Source organism: Odontesthes bonariensis, chromosome 6 (genome assembly GCF_027942865.1).
Source record: "Odontesthes bonariensis isolate fOdoBon6 chromosome 6, fOdoBon6.hap1, whole genome shotgun sequence".
Classification (NCBI taxonomy): domain Eukaryota; kingdom Metazoa; phylum Chordata; class Actinopteri; order Atheriniformes; family Atherinopsidae; genus Odontesthes; species Odontesthes bonariensis.
The window spans coordinates 34,336,082-34,360,160 of record NC_134511.1 but is presented as its reverse complement, the minus strand read 5'-3'; the positions used below and the strand labels follow the sequence as shown (position 1 = coordinate 34,360,160).

The 24,079-nt window shown below is 38.9% G+C and overlaps 1 protein-coding gene across 17 annotated transcripts in view; it reads right to left on the bottom strand.

Annotated features, from left to right (window-relative positions):
* rimbp2b (RIMS binding protein 2b) overlaps window positions 1-23,871 on the bottom strand; it is a 91,116-nt gene extending 67,245 nt beyond the window's left edge. For 14 of the 17 annotated variants that reach the window (XR_012769935.1, XM_075468477.1, XM_075468481.1 and 11 more), the window contains exons 1-3: window positions 23,785-23,871; window positions 23,561-23,695; window positions 11,067-11,189 (exon numbers count right to left, since the gene is read on the bottom strand). Coding sequence is in view for 14 of the 17 variants with exons in the window: in XM_075468477.1 (XP_075324592.1) it covers window positions 11,067-11,189; window positions 23,561-23,695; window positions 23,785-23,787 (261 nt within the window). In the remaining 3 variants the exon portion in view is untranslated. Of the gene's footprint in view, window positions 1-11,066; window positions 11,190-18,850; window positions 18,858-18,992; window positions 19,000-23,560 lie in introns of those variants that run through there. The other 3 variants (XM_075468478.1, XM_075468490.1, XM_075468491.1) reach the window with 3 other exon arrangements.
* Window positions 23,872-24,079: the final 208 nt, after the last annotated feature.

Below are 24,079 nucleotides of genomic sequence, written 5' to 3'. Positions count from 1 at the left end.
ACACCAAAGGGGAAAAAGACTCTCTGGTTTTCGAATACTGATTAAATAAATGTTTTCTCCAATTGATGCTAATACACAAAAAGTTCAGATACCCTATGTAACAAAATATAGCAAATGTACTGAAGCAGGGATATCTGTGTCAAATTTCACAGCCATCCTTTCTGCACATTCAGCAACACCATGAAAAATGAAACTGAATAAATTATCAGGATTGATCCTCTGCAAACCTAGAACAGTTTTACCAAATCCTCGACCAACATTTGCTGAATAAAATTTCAACTGGCCATGAAAGTGAAATTAACATGAATAAGAATGCTTTAAACAGTCCTCTGGCCTAAAGGGACAAGTTTTTATTATGTTCAGGTATGAATTATCCCCTTAAAAAGCTCTATTACTTGACAGTCCAGCTTAGGGATTTTGATAACAGGCATTGTAATTAGGCACCCATAATGGAAATTATCTTATTAAAGCTGCTGGGTTACAAGCAGATTTAGGTTACCAAAACACATGTTGTAAATTATTCCTCTATATCAAACATTTTTCTTTTTACACAAATTTCTTCATCTCAGTTGGCACATGGGGCACAAATATCAATATTCAAAGTCAGATCTTACTTTAGGGGAGTGAGATTATCAATATTTATTCACTGGCTGAGTCCATAAACACCAGCAGCCAGACCAAAAAATGAATGCACTTCTGCTACATATTTTAATCTCCCTATGAAGGTCACATTACTCCAACAATGCCTGAGAGGGTGCAGCGTGTGCACGCTAAAGCAGCTAGCAGCCCTTGCATGCACATTACCCTGACCCTGACCCACTACTACTATTGTCGCTGAACCACATTGTCATGGGACTATGTTTTAGATCATGTTTTAGGTTCAGGTCTTGTTTAGTTTTCAGGTCATGCCACCCTCTCCTGCCCTGCCATCAGCCTCAAGTCCCTCACCTGTGTTTTCCCCATCAGCTGCACTCTATCCCTAATCACCCTTCACAGTATTTAGTTTCCAGGTTCCCTCATTGTTTTGTCAGATCCTTAACCGTCGTCCATACGCCAGGTCACAGTAAGATTGTTTTATCCATGCCAAGGCAAGTCTTTTGTTTTTTTGTCACAGTCTTGTTTTGTTCACAGTCATGTTGAGATTTTTGATATCTGGCTAAGCCACGATTTTTGTTAAACCTTTTTTGTGAAAATAAATTAAGTTTTGATTTCCAAGGATCTGCATCTGCATCCACATCCTTTCTCCTCACACCCACCCCCCTTTGACACACATACTGTATTAATGAATTGAACAAACAGTGTGGCTCAATTGCCAAAAACAGATTAATTAAAAACCTTTATGTTGCAGATTCTTTGTCTGAGCAGGACTGTTTTCAGGTTTTAGCCCCACGTAACTCAAGTGCATTATAGATGAGGTAGAAGAGAAGGGGAGTGTTCAGTGGAGTGCTATTAGTTACCAGAAGGCCGATCTAAATCTCCCGTATCAAGACAAACCCACATGTCTGAGCCACAGGGGTGACACAGTAACAACTTAGCCTTCCCTGCAGGCTGCTGTAAACTTTGGCACAACACTCCAGCCTACACGGAGATTCATTGGATGAAAAAAAATGCTCTCGTTGCTAAAACTGAGGCCCTGCTAAAGTGATTCTTGCCATCATATGAATTTGTCACTTTGCTAACTGAGCTTATGAAAGTTAGATGAACATTTTACAATCTTGTTAAAACTGGTTGCATTATTAAAAGGGCATATTCATCCTGTGAGGCGGGAAAAAGAGCCTGGAGCAGATTGAAAATTTAATAAGCTCCATGCACTGGCCAGAGATTGAGAAACTTGGCAGAGATTTAGTTCCGAAATCCTTAATATAGGCATGAGAGTATTTAACCTCATTGTATCATGCATGCACTCAGGCAGGTCAAAAGATAGTGGGTTGTTCAAACCTGTGATAAACCCACTAACCAGCTTATTTCAGACACTTTTCCCTGCATTTAATCCGTGATCTGAAGCAGTGTTTCAGCTGCTAGTTTTGAAAACGAGTGTTTTACCTCTGAATAATACCGTACTATCAGACCATCATATTTTTTTGTTTCAAAGGCGTTATTCAACATAACTGGCCTGCCTCATAGCTATCTCAAATCTGCGTGTTTTCCAGCATTAGTGATGTTTCACTTTCAATGTCCCACAGCACTGCTGAATGAATAGAGGGTAATATGATGCTGAAGCCGGTGGCTATCAAGACAAGCCATGCTTGCTGGTTGAAGGTGGTTGGAGTCAGAGGGCTCAGGCACACCTAACCCTGCTAAAGACTGGAGAGGACACTCTCTGCTATCCCTGATAAGGCTCTTACAAACATTATCTTAGTTTCATGAATGTACTCTTATCTGGTCGCGAGGACGCATACATGTATGTATGTATATTTTCTAGTGTGCATAATTGTGCTCTCCAGTCCTGTTACAGCAGAAGCAATGGGCTTTGTTGCAGTGGCAGCCAGCACAGCCTCACAGGAAAACATTAAAAAGTCATAACAAAAAACATTTGTGCTGATGAAGACAGAATATTTTTTTTGTTCTATTCAGCACAATGTTCAAACTAACGTATTTCCACAAATGTAGTTTGAAGTAATTTATCCTATTTTATACATCTGGTTCAAGTGTCCAGCACAAATTGTATGTTCAGCAGACGAAGAAGGGGTCAGGGCAGTAATCTGGGAAAAAGTTATTTTGATGTGACACCTAAACAAAGTCCTCTTTACTGGCAAGCCTTTGCAACATGTAAACAATGACAAAACAGTGCATGAAAGTACAAGTAAACCTAACTGAATGCAAACATTTTAAAGAGTTATTTAAAGGTACCAGTGGTAAGGACAGGAATCAAACTTGGCGCTTCCAATTGATAATTGGTATTGTCCTCCATTGGACTTAGTCGAAAAAATAGATCACATTTGGTCATGAGACTGAGTTGGACTTGCGGTTTAACATCAAGGAACTATGTGAAACTATGTTTATGAATGATTTTTCTTCAGGGATCTGTGTAAACAGTCCCTAATTTTATTATTAAACTTGAGTGTATTGACTACAATTTCATTTCTATGACAAGAAAAATTCTCTCACGGCTAATTTGCCTTTACTTTTTAACATTAGTTTTCTGTTACACTTTTACAAGTTATCCTGTGGTTCCCATGAGGTAGTACTACTGAGCAACTGGATTCTTGCAAGATTTGCATGATCACAGTCATGAGAGAACCCAACTGCTCAGGCTCCAAGCTATCAGTGTGTGCCTGAAACACAAAAATTGACTGGCAGGTTTTAGATGAGATGCCAGTCAACTGTGGTAGCTTTAATTCACTGATTGGCTATGCTTGTAACAAGGATTTGATTTCATTTTGTGATCAATGAATGAAGAAAATGAAAAATAAAAGAGGAAAAAAAATACTTATCTATAACTTTGAACAAAAACTCTAAATTGAGTCTAATCCAAACATGTGTAAATGTTAGATGTACAGGAGAGGAGAAGGAAACACAGACAGCTTTAAAATCGGTAAATTCATATTTGAACTGAGTCCAAATACAATTTGATGTATCTAAAGGAAGATAGCATGTTGAGTGTTAAGCTGCTCTAAATGACTGAAGACAGCTGACAACAAGAAAACAGCCTATAATAGCTCACTGTTTAAGAAGGTTTTGCATATATGTAATCAGGCTTCCATCGAGTCCAAGTCCGTCAAAATGTCCAAGCATCATACAAACACGTTATGAATTAATAAACCACTTAAAGACATATTGATTATATAACAAATAAAGGACAACTGCTGTGCGCGCCTCTTAGACCACATGCAGGGCAGCATTATTTTGGGGCTGTGTGTTCTTCTTTCGCCTCCATGTAGGATCTGACCCATAATGCCATAGTCATGCTCCTAACTACACTCTAGTCATATCACCCTTTACACTCTACATCAGACCTTAAAAGCACATTCTTATTCTGAATTTATTCATTAGAAACAATCAAAGCACAGCTGGAGAAGACATCTCACAATTATAGTAGAAAGTTTCCACTTTTTCTTTTTCTTCTTTTTTTTTTTTAAACATAGAACCTTGACAACACTATTGAAAACCAAAACAACACATAATACACAAAGAATAACATAAATCATATATCTAAGTAAATAACAACAACAATAAATAATAATAATAATAATAATAAACATCAACAAAACAATATAGGGGGGGTATAATAAAGCACAATAAGGACATCTACAGTATACTACAAGAAATCTGAATTTAAGCTATGTGGGGTTAGCCTCCAGTTCTTTCATATTATCAAAGTGAGTGATAATGGGTTGCCATCTCAAATTAAACTTATTCATTGATCCTCTAAGGGTGAATTTTATCTTTTCTAATTTAAGAAAGACCATGATATCCTCCAACCATCGGCCTAGGGACGGAGGTGTGGAAGATTTCCACCCTAAGAGAATCCTGCGCCGTACAAGCAGTGAAGTAAAAGCAATGACATCAGACTGAGTTTTTGTAACTGTGTCTAGATCTAAAGGTATACCAAAAATTGCAGTAATGGGGTTTGGTTCGATGGGTATGTCCAATGCATCAGACAAGGTTTTAAACACTCCAGACCAATATGATTCAAGGGAGGGACAGGACCAAAAACTATGTGTGAGATTGGCAGGAGAAAATGAACACCTGCTACAGCTTGCATCTGCTCCTGGGTATATTTCAGCCAATCTGGCTTTACTATAATGTACCCTGTGAAGGACTTTAAACTGAATAAGAGATAGACGTGCACAGGATGATGAAGAATTAACTCTTTCAAGTGCACATTCCAAATGATCTCCCAGATCCAAAGCACATTCTTAACCACAGAATTTACAGTTGTACATTTTATACAAGCTCAATCTGTCAATCTGTTAATTTTCTAACAACCTTAACCTTTTAACAACTCAATGAACTCATTTATGTTTAGAAATACAAAAAAGAACATAAGAACATCTTTTAAAACACTGGAAAAAAAACCCAACTACACTCATATGTCAGTACTGGATTACTAGTAAGAAAAGAAAATCTACACCTGAACAATATTAGTTAAGCTCTGTGTTACACTGCCTCAAAAATGAGGTTCAACTTTTCTATCTATGGTGTATGTCTGTATATCACAGAAAGAATTTAGACAGAAAAAGAGAACTCAATTTGATCTTTAGTTTTCACATGTTGCACAATGTTCACATGTAAGTATTTCCCTATTTTGATATGTTTGTAGAGGAGACTTGAAACTGCTGCTACAGTCATGAAAAAAACAGTGCATATGCACCTGGATGACCCATGTGCATCTGTAAAACAATGATAGCTAGTCAGTCCATTAGAAAAGAAAAAGGGCTGCTGAGTGAATGCTGTGTAGCAAAAGCAGTGTGTGGTCCTGGGTCAGCCAGCAGCATCTGAGCGTTAATAAGGGAAGTAATTGAATTAGAGGATCAGTGGAGGCCTGTAGTGTGGGCGCCACACGGCTCTAATTTCATTACAAGTGATGTAAACACGAGGTTGGCCCCCAGTACAGGGGCCACCTACATCAATACATGCACCGATAGACATGCGTAAACACATACAATATACAATGCTTGTACACTGAAATTAATTACAAACATTTACATCTATCTACACCTGTTTTTCTCATCCTCCATCCTGTCCCACCACACAGGGATTTCAGCCTTGGGGTGAGTAAGAATTTGGATAAAGCAACTGAATCTGGGAGGGAAAAAGATCTGCCATATGTGACACGGGAACAACTGAGTTTGACAAGCATAACTTATAGTCATTGTGAAGTATTCAATGCAAAAATGTGTCACAGCAAGAGTTGAATTGATTAGCAGCATTTTTCGTTAGATGACAAGGTTTTCTGAACATCCATGTATGAACACGTATACATCACGTTTTTTTCAATGCATTGTATTGTTGTGACTAAGAGGCACAAGAATAGACCGTTCTCATATCAATATTCAACTGGTGCTTTAAAAGCACATCAATAAGATCAAAAGACGGTGAGACAGAAATGTTATTCAGCCACATAGACTGATACTGAGACTGTAAGGTTATCAAATGTTTACCTGTGCAGCAGTGCAGGAGGAAAACATGATGGAATGCAGACTTATTTTGTTGGTTTTTCCAAGACACTTTTAAGCAAGAATGTGTCTTTTTTTATGACCCTCTTCATCTTAAGCAAATAAAAAACCTGAATGCTTCAGTGTTAAAGATGCATCTTTGAACAGCTCAACGCAGGGGTTATGCTTAGTCTGGTATGACCGGATTTAAGTTAGATAATGCTGCATTAAGGGACACTGACTTATTTCACTAGCAATAATGATTATTTTCTGTGTGTTCTATAGTTATAAACAAATGTGTTACTTTTCAATAGATGGCCCACTATTTAAACAAGATACAATGAGCACTTTTTAAAAAGTGATGGTTTTCGAAGAAAAACAGATAGAGCTGAATAGCTTGGCTATGTTTGGTTTGTATCTTGTTGCTCATGCATTCTTAGAAGGAGAAGGACTACAGGGACCTTGTGGAGGCCTTTATTGAGTGGACCAAAAAGAACTGTTTGCTCCTGAACACTACCAAGACCAAAGAGCTGGTGGTGGACTTCAGGAGATCTAAAACTCCATACCAGTCAGTCTGCATTGATGGAGGGGAGATAGAGACTGTTCAGACCTGCAAATACCTGGGGGTGGTGCTGGATAATAAACTGGAGTGGTCTGCCAACATAGAAGCAGTGTACAGGAGGGGCCAGAGCCGTCTCTTCTGCCTGAGACGGCTCAGGTCCTTCAATGTCTGCAGTGATATGATGAGTATGTTTTATCACACTATCATTGAGAGTGCACTGTTCTATGCTGCTGTCTGCTGGGGGAGTCGCACTACAGACAGAAACTGTAGGCGCCTGGACAAACTGGTGAAAAAGGCTGGTTCTGTTGTAGGCAGAAGGCTGGACCCTCTCAGTGCTGTGGTGGAGCAACGGATGAGGAGGAAATTGTATTCTGTTTTGGAGAACAACAAACATCCTCTCCACAGCATCCTGGCAGGACAGAGGAGCATTTTATTATTATTATTAGTTAGTCGTAGTATTTTTTTTAGAATTGGTATTTATTATTGTTGTTGTTGATATACAATCATGTAAATATTAATCATTTTTTGAGCTACTTGATTAATTTGAATTTCCCCCATAAGAGGAGGAATAAAGTATTTTTCTATTCTATTCTATTCTATTCTTAAGAAAAGTTGTGAGAAAATGTCTCATCTCTCATCTTTTACAAAGAGACCATAGCACTTTGATTAACAAATTCTGTTTTGTTCATGTGAATTGATAGCAGATCAAATCAGCACTGTGTGAGTAGGTTTAGATTCAAAAGATGACTCACAATGCTGTATGCCATGTCTTAATGTGTTAGAAAAACACAGACAGAACCGCAAAACCATAGATGCATTATTTATGGGCAAGAAATTGAAGTTTGGGAAAGCTTTTCTTCATTTGCCACTTTCAGTGAAAAACCACATTCTAAAACAATCACTGTAAACTGCTAGAACAGCAAAAGCTTCTGTTCATGTCAAATGTGTACAAATTCCATTCACAGCAGAGAACTGCAAATCCTAAGGAGGACATATAATAAAGCTAGAGACACAATCTCTAAAGCAAAGAAAGTATAAAAAGAAAAAAACATCAGTTGTGTCAAGTTCACTCACAAGACAACACAAATGCTGTATAAGACAAAAAAAAACTGTATTGGCAGTACAGCTAAGGAAAATACTGTTACCAGGGTGCATGCGCAGTTTATTGATTGCATCTTTCTCATAAGATAACAAAGCTGCAGGCTAATGGAGCTTGCTGAAGAAGTGCCTCATGCTCTGCCAGTTTTTCATTATCACTTCTCTTAGTTTTACAGAAGGCCATGCAGTATTGGTAATTAATGTTGCTAAGGCAATCTTTCAGGATTCATAATCAGCTCTTTCTCCACCTGAGGGACCTAACATCACCGCCTCAAACCCACCCACCCATTCACCAATATTCCTGTTCCTCCCAGTCTATCTCTCTCTGCTGAATGTTAACTAATAGCACAATAGGACACGTGATAACTTCAAAGCGGTTATTTTCCAGCAATCACCACAGACACAAGGGAGGGTTTTTGTGAGACATGACCTCGTACAACAGCATTATAATTATCAGAAAATAGTGTAAATTAGAACTAAAAGCAGGCCAATTTCACTTTTAACATTGTGTCTGTTGTGTATAAAACATGTATGCAGCCAAACACAGAATTAAACAGCCTTTACACAGAAATATTGTAATGTCTTTAGGGACAAATATACAAACTGGTTTATATTCCAGTTAATTTTAATTCCTGTTCGGTTGCTCTGAAAATGTGGCTGCATCTGAGTGTAATGGCAGGCAAGCCCCGAAGACATGCTGACAAGATAATTATCAAGTTCCCTATCAAAAGCAGTGAGAAAGTTTAAAAATAAAGTTCACACCACCCTTATAATGGAAACAATCACAGTCCGTGGAGATAACTTCACACTCCAATACACTACAGCTGTCAGATGCCTCAAAGGAAGACCACACTGAGACTGTGAGACAAAAAGGTTTTAAGGTTGTGAAAGCCAAGATAATAGCTGTGCCTCTGTATGCTTATGCACTGTCCCAATCTGAAATCAGGAAACAGGACAGGATAAATGTGATACAGACAACAACCTCATTAGACTGTTATGTCACTATCACTGCCAAGAATTCCTGGACCTCATCATACGTGTTAGATATTCAGTTACATTGTTCATCAACACACAGGAAGAAACTGTTAAGAACAAAGCTTCAGTTTATGGTTCAGCCAAAAGATGTCACTCATAACATTGCCCTCTGTGAAAACAACAGTCTGCTAAGTGCCGAGGAGACAGCAGAGAGAAAGCCAGCAGCCCCATATGCACAAACACACATACACACACTCGACTCATTCTCTTAGCGCAAGCATCACACTGAGGTTTAATCGATGGAGCTCATTCATATTTAGCCCCAGACATTGGGGGAAGCCAGGGGAATTACAAGAACCTCCGCTGTGAGATCACAGGTAGCCAGAGGAAGACTAAGCCAGCTTCGCTCTGGAAACCTGCTGTTTACTGTCCACAGCATCTTCAACAACATGCTTACAGTGTCTACTCCCTCCACAAGAAATAAGAGTGATGAGGTGAAACAATACCAGAACATAAGATAACAATAAAAATGCCATTAAATATGATAAAAACTCATGATTCCAAGATAATTTTCTTTGGAGAAGCACCAGCATACACAAGACAGACAGAAATCTGTGTTTTACCAAATAAGAACACCAATCTTGTATTGAAAAACTGAACTATGTGCTTCTGACTCGTTTTAAAGTCAAACTTTTGTTATGCACACTGCTGGACCCGTAAATACCTTGAGGCGCCCAGAGGCTGAGATACCGCACTTCAGAACTTCAATTTTCAGCTTGACACAACAAAGTTTTGCTTTGAAGGGACACTATGTAATATATTAAGTCATTTATTAGCTCAAATCAACATATTCATTCATAAATTAGTCCTCATTGGTGTAAAATTATCTCTGTCAAAAATCTCAATTATCCTCCTGAGTGAAGAATAACTTGTCTGTATCTAGAGCGGGCAAGCTCTATGGAGGCTGCCATGTCCTTCCGGTCTATGAAAAACAACGAAGTGCCGAGAGGGACATAAAGCACTTCAAATCGCGTTTTCCCCATTTTGACGTCACGTTTGCACGCAGGTAAAAACAGAGCCAGTCTACGCCATTAGACATTCTCTGGTATAAACCAGCCTGAACGGCCTGCACTTTTGTTCGCAATGGAAGACCATAGTTATGCCACGCAACAGGAGAAGGGATCCTCGTCGCCAAAAAAGCGAAAAAGAGAATTGAAAAGGCAACATGAGCTTCTTGAATCTTGATACCGCCTGCCGTAGTTCAACGAACATTTGAAAACACGAGGCGCTAGAGAGCCAATTCATTCGACTTTGCAAAATAAAATTGCACCACTAGATGGGGGACGAAATTACACAGTGTCCCTTTAAGATACCACGCCACGCACCAGCAACGATTAAAGAAAACACACACTTTCGGCATTGTAAATAAATTTTAAAAAAGAAAGAAAAAAAATGTTGCCTTTACAACCCTATGGGAGGAAGTGAAGAAGAAGAGAAAAAGTATATGAACAAGAAACAGGAGAAGAATAAGCATCAGATTGGAATTTACTGCTGGAAAGAACTCAGAGAATAAAAACAAGATAACAGACAGATGCAGATTTAGCTTCACTGCTGTAATCGGTAAGTAATAACTAATTCACTCTCTTGTTCTGTCGCTTGCTCTGTCAGTGCAGTTGCCGGCGCACCAGTTAATAATCATGAGAAGAACAAAATCATGATTCTTATCACATGTAAACTGGGCAAGTTAGAATGAAATTTTCTCACTTCCCTGTTGGGTTTAGGCAATACCATCAGTTGGTTAGGGTTTGGAAATGATTGATCATCGTAAGAGCTAAAATACATTCTTTTTACAAAGTCAAGGTCATCCTCAAAGACGCCATTTATGCATTTTGCATGACACTTCACATGCATTTGGTCTAATGACCACTAGAGGTTGCATATTCTTCATACATTTTTATAGGTGGAATCTGCCTGCATGACCGTATTATCATTGGGGCCGCACCTGGGAGGAGGACAGTCCAGACAGAGGTGAAGAGAAAGCACACGCCTTTTCCCTGACATGTTCAGAAGAAAACTACCACTTTTGACCCCAATTAGTCACGATGATGATTTAATGAACACAAACAGACATAAGCACTGCTCATTTCATTCAACCAACAGAGGATTAAATGACTCATGGATCACAAGTTCATATTCCAAAGCAGGGAGAAGAACACGAAAGCCAGAAATAACTTAAAGCATATGCCTGCACAGCAATCTTCAACTGCCCTTAATGGTCCATGCCAAGTCCGGCATCAATGAGCCTTTAACTATCTTTTACATAGAGTACTCACAAGTAACTTCTGCTGCAGCCTTTGGTGGTTCAGGGTTTCTGGGTTGAGCCACTGAGCTCTGCTGTTATCCTCTAGAAGACTAATGTTGTCCACATGGTGGAGGGACAAAACTTCATATCTCAGCTGTAAGGGTGGTGAGGACAAGAAAAACATACAGCTGCTGTCAATAACTGCTTTTCATTCAAATTACTGTAAAACAACGGAAAGTATTTTCTTTGAAAAAAAAGACTTGTACACAATGATTAATTAACATAGCATCAAAATAAGTTTATGGCTAACTTATTATGCCAAACAGTCTTTTATCCCTGCTGCAAAGTTGTACTCATGATACAATCTATGAGCTCCCCATCTGTAAATGTAGGGCCATGTGAGTGGGAATACAGCTGACACTTAACCTCACTATGTGCAAACAGAACGTGTTTGAACAGAGCAGATCTTCATTAAATCTGTTTGACAGTAGGGAGAATAAAGTCCTGGACTAGTTGCACAAGAATCCTTTTAGAATATATGTAGTAATAAAACGTGTGTAACAAAATCTAACAACATTTTACTCACACTATTGGTTGTTAATGTTAGCATTAATTGATTGGCATCGTAGTTATTTGACTATATTATTCCTGTCACCTTAACATTTCACACACCTGTTTAGTTACATCCCAAAGCTTTCAAACAACTGTACAGTGTACCAATTCAAATAACACTTGATCGGTCATCAAAAATGCAAACAAAGCTAAATAACATCCTCTCTCCATGTTCAACCACTTAGCCACCAATGTTGATAGCAATACCAAAACTGCTTGTTATTGCCAAGCTAGTAGAGCTGGCTGGAAATTATAATGTCCCCTATTCAATTATTCATGGCTCCAGTCAGGTGGAACCAGATGCTGCTTTTGTGTCATAGAGGGAGAGCTGTAACTCGACTCAAGGATGGAGGGCCATCGCTACATGGCGGAAAAGACTTCATGGAACAAGCATGGATGCAGCTGAGCTTCAAACAAAACACAGGATGTCATGACACTCGCTTGGCAGTTTCCATGTGACATTTCCCTGCAAGTGCTCAGACAGAGGACAATGGTTCAATAGGTAGGTCCATACAGAGATGAAGACTGAGGTGCTGCTAGCAGTTTTCCACCCTGGATTTGTGTTGCTTTGTACACTGCTACCCCACCATGACATTTGTGGTCATGGCTTGAAGTTGACCTTTTTTATCCATAGTATGCTTTAGTCCTGAATACTAATACTATAGTGCCGTGTGCCCGCCACTCATGGGAACAAGCAGTACTATTTTTAGCCACATGTCCCCAGCTGCACATCTCCTACATAGGGCCAATGGGCAATTAGCGTTTGTTTCTCATGGCAGGAGGCAGAGCTGGAATCTCCATAACGCAAGAAGACATCTGGACAGAGGCTGCCTCTGCCCTGCTCTGTACCCCACCCACAAGCCATGACTGTTAAAGTAAACTTCAACTTTCAGCTTTCATAGGTGCACACAAGACCCATTACCATCTGCTGCAATTCAAATGCTGACATATGAGTTCTACTTCCACCACCCATAGTACTTGTAGTACTTATTTAACTTATTCCTAATATTCAGGTTGTTTGTTTGGAAAAGACCAAAGCCCTAAAAAAAAAAAAATCAAATTTAACAGGGACCTTGTGAAGAATGATAATTACTTTTCAGACAAGCACAACTTTAGATTGTAAGAGGATCCAAACAGTGGAGAAAACATTCAAAAACATTTATGTGAAAATGATCTGTTCATTCCCAGAAAAAGCATCAGAGTAACTGAGGTTAGCCTTTCTGTTTTCATCCATGTTCTGAGTATTACAATCGGATGTTTCCAATCATACAAAACTGAAGCTTGAATATAGTACAATAATTTTGATATAGCACAAAACCATCTGCACAAACTCTTGTTGCATTGCAGTCCTTTATTCTCAGCAAAGATGATACAGTATATTATGACATATATGGCTGAGCGGGTATAATGAGTCTGTTTAGTAGCCTGCATGTCACGATGACCTCTTTAATTTATTTTAGTCAAAGCAAAGCTAATTCAATCTACCTTATTACAGCTTCTTTATGCAATTATCCTGTGCCCCTGCTCATTGATGGGCCAGCGTGGAGGCAGTAGGTTGGACAGCGTGGCTTCCAACCTAACCCAAAGAGACCTAAAATATATAGTAATGTAATGTACCTCATCATCAAGTCAACAAGTATGAGTCACTGCAAAACATAGCAGATTATTTAGAAAGAAAGAAAAAAGACAGGCTGTGTAGTGGCTTCTGGAGAGAATCCAAAAGCCACTGCACAACCAATGTTTCTTTTTTCCTTTTTCAATAAATTTCACTTGATTGTGACAACAAACTTTGTTACATACCCATATAAGACAAAGCAAGTAACTCTGAAGTACATTAGCATCCAATTAATCATTGAAAATGTTAAAAGTAGTGTAGAAAAAGGAGTGCCTTGAACTGATTGGCACAGCATGTTTGTAGCAATGCCTGCCAATAATATGTTATCAAAGACTGAGTAAAAGGCAGACAATACAAAGAGTAGAGTGTGTTCATATGAAAGACATGAACATTGGATATGGTCTCCAACAAACACTTCAGACATCAGGGGATCTTGCTTTTGTTGCCTGCTGTTTTTAAGTATAAGTTGCTTTGGGGTTAAAAACAAACTTGTAACACGAAACTGAGCTCAGTCTACAATATGGACAAAAACTGACACAGTCAGCAAAGCTACTGTATAAGCAGAAACGCAGAGAGACACAGAGACTAAGACTGAACCTGTAGAGATAAGCTGTTTTATGACAAAACAAATCCTGACAAATAATCAGCAGTGCCTGTGGATTTTGGCAAGATCACATAATCATTCCCAACCCCCACACTCAGGCCTGATCGTCTGTATAACTGTCAGAACAGATCCAGCCCTCCACCTCACCGAACAGACCACAATGGCAGACGGCTCAGAGAGGTACATTGAAGTACAGAGAATTCTCTGAACATTATATTTGATATACAGGCTCTTGTTTTTTGAGACTAATGCACATCTGTACAAGTCTAAAGTACATATTATATCAGCATCACGGCAGAGGGTACACACGTACTGCATCTTTACAAAGTTTTCGTACACCATCCCCTTTCTGCAAATTTTTTAAATCTAAAAAAAATGGTATTTTTCCAATTTATGTACTTTAAGTAATCCATAGTAATAAAGTGATAACAGTCTCTACAGATGATTGCATTATTTCAGGTTATACTATCCCATTGAAAGAGGACACACTCAAAGACCTGCCAGAACCAAAGATTTCCTTACAGCACATTGTCCACAGCACTGCTTTCACCACCTTGATTTTATGTCATAATGAATAGTGCTGCCATCTTTTGTCAATGTAATCTGTTTCACGGATTATATATATATATATATATATATATATATATATATATATATATATATATTTTTTTTTTTTTAATATATTTCAATGGTTTCACTGATTTCAATAATTATGTAATTGAAAAAGTTTGTGAGAAGTTTGAACTTCCAGGGCTCTTCCAACAGTGAGTATATCCCCTTACATCAAAACTAATGATCATCTCAGAGGCACTATCTTAATTAGGTCTTTGAGCAAAGAGCGCATAACAGCCCTGCTGGAGTTTGTCAAATTTAACAAAAAAGAGGAGTTGAAAAAGATTGAATCTGATTACATCTTCAGTATTTGGGTAGAGGTCTAAGAACTTGGTGTGACAAAAAACTAAAAATGCTCACCACATATGGATCATATGAACCAGACAGTAAAATGCGGTGTTGGCACAATCATCTCAACCGAGAGCTTCTCAGCAGCAGAGACAGGAAAAGTGGTCGGTCTGGAGGAAAGAATTCATTCAGCTTGCTTAAAAACCTGCTTTAAAGTACAGCGACTTCACACTGTTAACCAATCCCAATAATAGCATGTAGCCAAGATGAGTGGCTTTGGGAGTGCAAAGAACAGGCTTAAAATCTGTATATAAAATCTACAGAGACACCTGAGGAATGAGGTTTATCAACTAATTCCTTCCAGTCCGATGAAGCTTGATGGGCTCTGCATGAAATAGTCTGATCAAATGGACAAATCTAGATTGTTAAAAACTAGACAATACACTACTGAAATTGCCAAAGATTTTCTAGTATCAAATAATAATAAAGTTCAAATTAAGGGTCAAAATACATTGTTTCTAAAAACAATGCTGCACTCAGTCATTATGAGTTTCTGACATCAGATTGATAAGGAAAAAAAAACATTATTTTCATTTCAATGAAATATAAAAAGCTACAAGGTAATAAGTCTGAATTCTTTCAGAAGTAATAAAGCAATGGGTCTAGTCTTTGTTCTGTTCATCCATCCATCCATTTTCTATACCCACTGAATCCGTCGGTTGGGTCGCGGGGGGCCTGGAGCCTATCCCAGCAGTCCTTTGCTCTGTTCACTTATAACATATTTTACTACATATAATTTAGTCAAACGATTTTAGTAATGGCGCTGTGACGGACTGATGACCCATCCGGGGTGTGTCCAGCCAATGAGAGCTGGGATAGGCTCCAGCCCCACATGATCCTGAATTGGATTAAGTGAGTATAGAAAATGGATGGTTGGTTTTAGTGATTTATGTGAAGTGACAAATGTAACACCACAATCCCCATTTGGGATTAATAAAGTACTATATTAAATCTTATAAAGAGTCAATATTTGTGGCAATATGACACTAATGAAGCGAAAGCTTAAGTAAATGCTTTGTAATGCAAGACTAGAGCCTTCAGCACTGTCTAATTATATACAAGAAAATCACATCTATAAACTGGGGTTCCAAAATAGCACTGTCATAGCACAAACCAGTAAAACTAACTTCTGGGTGATCTAATCACGTTGTTTACACCAGAGCAGTTTTATCAAGTGGACAGCACAGATCAACTCCAGAAACAATCAATTATGAATGCAGTCAGATTCCTGAGGCGATTACAGACGACTCTACTCTAACCTCCAGTCATGTCAGCAGTCAGTCCCCACCACAGCAGTCAATCTGCCAACATGAGAATGGCTGAAACAACATATCTACTTACACTACATCTGGGCTGTGAGAGCTATTTTGCGTAACATAATCATTGGCTGAATATAAACATACACATGTACACATGTAAAGAAACAGACTACTACTCTCACACACAGATGTAAAGAAATGTGCAAGCAGATACACATGAGACATACAGACAAAAGCATGTACACAAACACTCAATACATGTGACTGTAGTAGATAGGATGTAGTCAGAAGGCTTGTCAAGTAAAAACATATATAAAAGACTGCCATCAAATGAAATCATCTTCCGGACACATGAGAGGTAAATGCTTGCTTTGTCATGCAGGGAACAGTGCAATATTCAGAGCCAGTGATGTGGTTGCTGACAATGATAATGCACTTTCTCTCTGCTGTCACAGCGTCTCCCGGAGCCATCTTTACAGAGATTTCCCAGTGAAGACGGTGTTATGTAACAGCAGCCATGGACCCTGCTGTTCATATCACTAATGCCTTACACTGTGGCGGGGTCACGTGCTTTATCCAGGCCACATCCAGGCGCCAGCAGCAGCAGTGTTCCAGCTGTTACTACAACCTAGCTTCAGTCACTCAGGACCATGCCTTTCTCACACTGCTAACCCTCTACTGAGCAGCCATGTTCAGCATTTTTCTTCTGTGTGCCTATACAACACCAGCACCTGAGGTAATGTTCATACGACCAATACTATTCAGCTTATCCACCAAACAATAGGCACACTACATGCCATGTGCAGGACACAATCCAGAATTCTTTGGGCATTTCAACCGGGCATCACAATCATACACTGCAATGTATTGTAATGACATTTTTCAATACATTTTGTACTTTAAAAGGTGACTAATTGTGTGCATTGATTTTCATAGCAGCGTACAAGCTTAAAGAGATGTCACCACAGAAATGTTGTAGATATGTTTGACATTATTTAGCAATACTTTCTTCCTTATAAAAATGATCCTCTGGAGGGCACAGACTTATTTTTTACATTCATGTAAGTATTGAATCTATATTAATGGATCAAATATTAACTTGTATGCAAAATGATCCTCTTGCGTTGACAAAATAACAGAGTTATCACCTTACTCTACAGTACTGCATCGTTTACGTCATTGATTTGGTTGTATCGTGACAACTTCAGATTCTCAGGTCGCTGTTTTCAACAAAAATAAATCAATCCAATAACATTACAACAGCAGACAAATTGATATTGAGTTCTAGAGATTAAATACCAAATAATAAATTCATTCATTACAAAAAAAATCTTGAAACAAGTACATTTATATGTAACTTGAAATTACACCATTTAAAAAGCTTAAAATACACTGTTCTTCAGCTGGCTTCATATGATATGTATACTTGTATATATATGGAATGAACTCAAGGAGCTGATATCTTCCTTAATAAAATTCTATATATTTTCTGAGCCTGAAAACTTATTGTATAAACTCCCAATGCAATGAAAGCAAAATTAATTTGGCAATTTTTGTTTTGGTTGGATTTTAACAGTACCATACTCTTTCTCTCTCTTTAAACCCTTCCACTCCTGACCACTGTCAACCCATCCCTTCTACACATCACCACTCTTGCGGTCAAGTCAGTGGAGAGAAAACAAATTTAGGTTTAAAATATGAATGCCTCTCTCCTGTACATAGTGAAGATGAAAGTCACTTGCCGGGAGCTCAGGGATAACCAGTGAAATGATGAATGGCCATGCCTGCTTGTCAATGAGGACAGGATGAGCTACAGTGTGAATGGGAGTTCAGCACTGGAGTACTCCCTCATATCATACGGTGTGAGACAAGATCGACAGTCCTAATTATGGAAGCTCTTTAAATGACTGACCTTGGAAGGCAGTAGCCTTATGCCTGTGAATACAGGTGCAGAAATAAACATGTTTAAGAGAAAAATCACTGTTCAAGTCTTTTTCCAATGTTGTCTGCTCTCTTGGCTGCCACCTATAGGACCTTGTGTTGTTGCAAAGTGAGCACAATTGGGACAATAAATATACACACTTTAATCCTTTATTAATGCTACAATAATCGCACACACACAGAGTCACCTTTAAGTTTGTATATATCGATCTATATTATATAGATATGTGTGTGTATGTATAAAAAAAAACACCAATAATACAGCATCAGCTGTGAACTAGAAAGCATGGTATAGACACAGTAGCAGTCTTTTGGAATACAGCATCATTGGGTATCCCACAGAAATGTTTAAGAAAACCTGTTTAAGCAAACTCACAATTTCAGATCATTGCTGTTTCAATATCCACTTCAATTACCTATATTCAGCCTCAGTATCTTCTCAATTTTCTCTTCAATTCAAACATGTTCACTGCAAGTACAATCTACAGAAAACATTGATTGACAGACATGACACCAAGAACATCAAACCCAGAAACCATGTTATATCACACACAGATGTTCAGCACACTGCTCTTCCTATGGCAACTAAAGTATTCCTTAAAATTGCAGCAGTTTTTTTCTGACGAAAAGAGACTGAAATATTATATAAATATGGCAAAGAATTCTTTCTGCATGCAAATTATGTGTAATATGCTCTGGCTCCCGTGTTGTTGGACCTGCACCCCTGAGCAGAACAGATCAAAACAGGCCAATCCATCACTCAAGAAATGCATACAAGGGTAGGCTATGAGTGTGTGATAGGCAGCAGGGTGCATTTCAATTACCTTTGCCAATCAGAAATGTTATGATCATCCTTATCCCTCCACCAGCTGCAGCACAGGGAACATGCAGCAGAGTCAGAACAACAATCCCTATAGCTCAGTAAAACACTCACAGCTTGACAGCAGACAGTAGACGGTACATTACCTTAGCAGAAAGCACCGATGAAATGGCAGGTGTTTCCTACTGTAGAATTGCAGCTAGCAGCAGAACCAGGACGATGGCTATGGAAGCTATGTTGCATAAAATGGTTCATCAGTGCTCGGCAGAAAGAAGCACAGCCAGGCAGCACAGGCAGAGAGAGAGAGAGAGAGAGACAGCCAGCGAGCATCATTCAGCTCACACTACTGTGGCTGTGCAGCAGAGCACACACATCAACACGCCCCCTTCCTTCCTTTCTCCCTCTCTCTCACTTTCTCTCTCTCTCACACACACACACACACACACACACGCTTAGTCACACAGATTCAAGCACGCAAGGGTGCAGAGGCAGTGCAGTGCACAGCAGCACTGAGCAGCGCTCCCTCTCCAGGATGCCTTTGGTCTTCTTAGATCAAAACTGGTCATTCGCAGCAGTCATTGATGATCCTGTCCAAAAAAATACCTCCACCAACATGTTCCATCTTATTACCTGCTCACCTAACCGCCACTGATGAGCAGCTATGACTGCAGCTGGCAAGGTCATGTGGGGTTTTCTGGCATCCCCTCTGGTCTATGCTCCCAGTTTTGTTTCAATACCTCTAAGCTCTCTTTTTTGCAAGCTGACACAGGGACACTGCCTTGGCTTGTCGCGGGTCATTATGCCACAGAGGCTCCATTGAGGCTGAGCTTGTCAAACCCTCACTCACTGCATGGTGGGCCTGACCAATCAGCTATCACAAACAGCAGTAACATCATTATCATCCAATCACAGGTCAGGAAATCAAGTGCAGAAGAGTATTAAAGAGGATTATTTGGGCCATCCTGTTTTTTCCCTTCACCATGAGGAGATATGGAGGATAGTGGCATAGCATTTGCCTTATGGCTGCCCTCTGTGGTTGCCAGTGGTGCTGCACTCTGTTGTGAGAAAAGCACAGTGGAGCAGGAGGCCAAAACAAATGTGCTTTCCTGATTGTGGACACGTAGCAACCACAACAGCTCCTTACCTTTGTGTAAACACTAAATGGGTAGTCGCTGAGCTCTTACAATGAGCAAAGAGGACACCTGATGTTTTGACTAAAACACCTGCCATGGGCAACTTTAATTGTACCTCTACTCTGTAGCCATTAGTAAAAGAAAAAAAATTCTGAACAGCACCTGCAAACATTACACTTTCGGAATATTTTAAGCCTTCATAGATATGGTTTTATTATTTCTAGTCATAAATCTTAATAATGCCCTTTAAAACTCTTGAATGCTATGAAGAAGAAGAATGTAGTCTACAGAACAGATCAAATAATGTACTATTAAAATAATGAAAGGGAAACAAAAAAAGCACAGCATTCTGATAAAAACATATTGTCTCAGAACTGTCATTGATGCGAATCACATCTTAATATATATTTCATTCATGTCTGGGATAGAGCATTTTACTTTCACTATGGTAGATAGACATGTTGATACACTGTACATCAACAAGTATTGTTTGCTTATTATATTCTTTAACTAATGATGAAGTTTATGCCTGAATACTTTAGAACATTAAAGTGAACAAAACCTGCACAGACAGCTGTCAAAGGATGTCAGAAGTCAGAAAAGGAGCTCGAGGCCTGCTTTAGCCAAGATGACACGTTTGAAGGTGTGAACAACTGCTTTAATATTCCCTTTTGTGAAGGGTTCTGCATATTTACTAAAAACTGAAACAAGGAAAATGTATTTCTCATTAGACTGTTTAAGGGGCTTACAAACAATGGCAGTATGTGTTGTTGTTGTTTGTTTTGTTTTTATTATTTTTTATTCATTTTGCAGGTATCAGAGAGCATTTAATTTTATTCTTATTTTTCATCCCAAAAAGCAAATGGCTGCGACTGCAGGGCTCATTTAATCAAGAATACAATCCACTGAGAAAACTCTGGTCCCATAATAGATCTCTCACAACATAATTTCAAGCCAAACTGTACATCCTCTGGCAATGAGGATGCATAGTTGCATAGCCACAACTAAGGTGAACACCCATTTGTCCCAAAGGTCTAAGACACACACCCCATGATAGTTAATTCCTATCTCGCTCATGGACTCAGATATGAGTTACTTAGATTATTTACCAACTGCATTTCACACAACTGCAACACATATTATTTACACAGCGGACCCAACTATCAAGACGCGGAACAACTCTACCCTCCTTCTTATTTCTGTTCACATTTTCTAAATTCCAAAGAAAATAATATACAGGGACTGGCGGCCTGTCCAGGGTGTACCCCGCCTCTCGCCCATTGACTGCTGGGATAGGCTCCAGCCCCCCCGCGACCCGACCGACGGATTCAGCGGTATAGATAATGGATGGATGGATAATATACAGGTGTTAATCACTTAAGGTAACAATCTCCTTCAGTAGGTGAAGTGGAGGTTGTGGTTATGGCTTCGGCACTGTATAGCCAGATAATTAGGCACACTAATAGTTATCTTATAATTGCACAAACACACAACTCACTTGACATTTGCTGAACATTAAAGCGACACTCCGGAATTTTCGACATTGGACCTCATTTCCGAGTCAACCAGAGTGTAAGAAATGTGTGCAGACTTTTTTTTTTTTTTTTTTTTTTTAAATTCCATGCAGCCCTTGTAAAACCACTGGTCGCTGTTGCTAAGCTAGCGCAAGTGATCCACTTTTGGTAGCCTGCCACAAAAAAACAGTCTTGCCCAATTCAATAAACACTCAAAGCACATCAATTGTTATGTCAGGCAGTGGATGTAAAGGTTTGTGGTGATAGAGTAATGTTTGAAATAAAACTGACCTTGCATTACATGGATTTTTATCATATGAGGGACTAGTTTCTAGTGGTCAGCGGAATTTTACCTTACTCTCGGCAGTTGTGATGTAACTAACTCACTTCTATAGGGAGCTGCTAGTTCCAAGCTAGTTCTACATCTGCTGCGTTTGGATCGAGCGAGTTTGCTGCGAGCGGATTATAAACCAACAACGTGGCAACATGGTAAATCAGTGTGCCTTTGCTAATTGCAACAATAGAGCCCATAGATGGGTTCCGAAAAGTTTTCATTATTTTCCATTAAAAGATCCGGAAAGAACAAAACTCTGGCTCCTAGCTGCAGGATTAGACGTACAAACTCCAATGGAGACGCTGAGTATCCGGGTCATCTGCAGAGATCACTTCAGCTCCGATGATTTCATAAAGTCCAGAAAGTCCGCAAAGAAAATTCTGAAACCGTCTGCAGTGCCATCCGCCTTCCCAGGTATACCAAGGACAGCCACTGTGGTGCAAACAGTCTCTGAAGAACAGGTTGGTACAGGCTTTCTGCTTTCATGATGGTAGCACATGGTTCAGTGATGATGACTTAGCTTACGTTACCTATAACCTTTGCTATGCTTTTGTATTTCCCTGCTATAGTGATTTACTGTTGGTTTGTGTAATTGCTGTAAGAATGGGTATCAGAAGTTATGTGAAAGTATTTGCTTTGAGTGTTTATTGAATTGGGCAAGACTGTTTTCTTGTGGCAGGCTACCAAAAGTGGATCACTTGCGCTAGCTTAGCAACAGCGACCAGTGGTTTTACAAGGGCTGCATGGAATTAAAAAAAAAAAAAAAAAAAACATCTGTATACATTTCTTACACTCTGGTTGACTCGGAAATGAGGTCCAATGTCGAAAATTCTGGAGTGTCGCTTTAAGGTCTAAGGTTGAATAGCAGTTTAGACTGACTAAGTGCATTCCATTTGTTCAATAATAAAATTAAAATTAATCTTGAGGAAAGAGTACTCCTAATAATTGTGTATGCAGTTTAAATTCTGCACCATTGATTCATGAAACAGCTATTTCAAATCAGTTCCGTCAGTTCTCATATTGACTCTTAATTGTTAGCCTATTGTCCAGACTAAAGTACTTCCAGTAGCTGACAGGTACAGTGACTGCCATTAAGAAAAACAGCAGAGTTTCTATAATTGAGAGGATCTTCAGCTTCATACTTCCCCTCGATGTGTAATCCCTTAAGGTTCTATGAATCCCAGATATTAACATGCTTTTGGACTACTCCTAGTATTTTAGATAAAGCTTAGAAAGTTGCTTACTAAATAAGTAAATATATTTTTTCCAGGTTCATAAAAATGTAGCTATCTTCTGTTGTGGGTGTCTATGATTATACACTGCTGTGAGGTATGTCAGAAAAGGTCACGGACCTGACCAAATACTACCCTTCATATTATTTATTGTATTTAATCAAATACATATTAAATAATGGCATGTTGGGTAATCCTTTTATGAACAAGGAAATGCTATTTATAGTAAATACAGTCCTGTAATATAATGTTTGTTAAATAACTACATTTACATAAGAGATGAAAATGCAATCACTGAGTGCCACATATGTCTGAAATGGTTAATAATGTTGACAGTAAAGAGCCTTGACTAAGAATTGCAGAGAATTGCAGGGTCAGATCAGTTTATAGCTGCAGGCGTGAAATGGTGCTGATTCTGCCAATGCTGAGACATGGTTAAATCAGAAGTTATCCCTTTAAAGCTTAAAATCAACATGCAGGAAAACAACACACTATGCTCACCTTATCTGTGCCTTTCATCCGACTGCTCTTCTTTGCTGTGGCTAACCTTTGTTTCTGGCTCAACACTGTTTCTCTCTGAGTCTGTCTCAAGAGTTTCTCCACTTTGCAAGTCTTCTCACAACCCATTGTCCCCTGCTACATGAAACAGATATCAAGTTAAGCCTCGCATCAATCATATTATACATCTCAGTAATGCTTCCTGTTTGTTACAAGCAATAACCCACCATAACCGAACAGTTTGCATGCTTCCTCTAATGCTTGTCATGGTCATGCTGGATGATGTCATAACTCCAGCATGCTCGGATTATAAATATCTGTATTCTGCAGAGTTACATAATAATGGATGTTAGATTATAGTCAGTACACACAGACAGAAGAAATAGCACAGCTGCCACAGGAAATACAGAAAACTATAATGCAATCTAAAATGATATTCTAGTAATCAAAAAGACTATTGTATAGCAAAATTATAGGAAATTTTAAAAGATGGTGTTTTCTTGTGCTTTGTTAAATCCATTA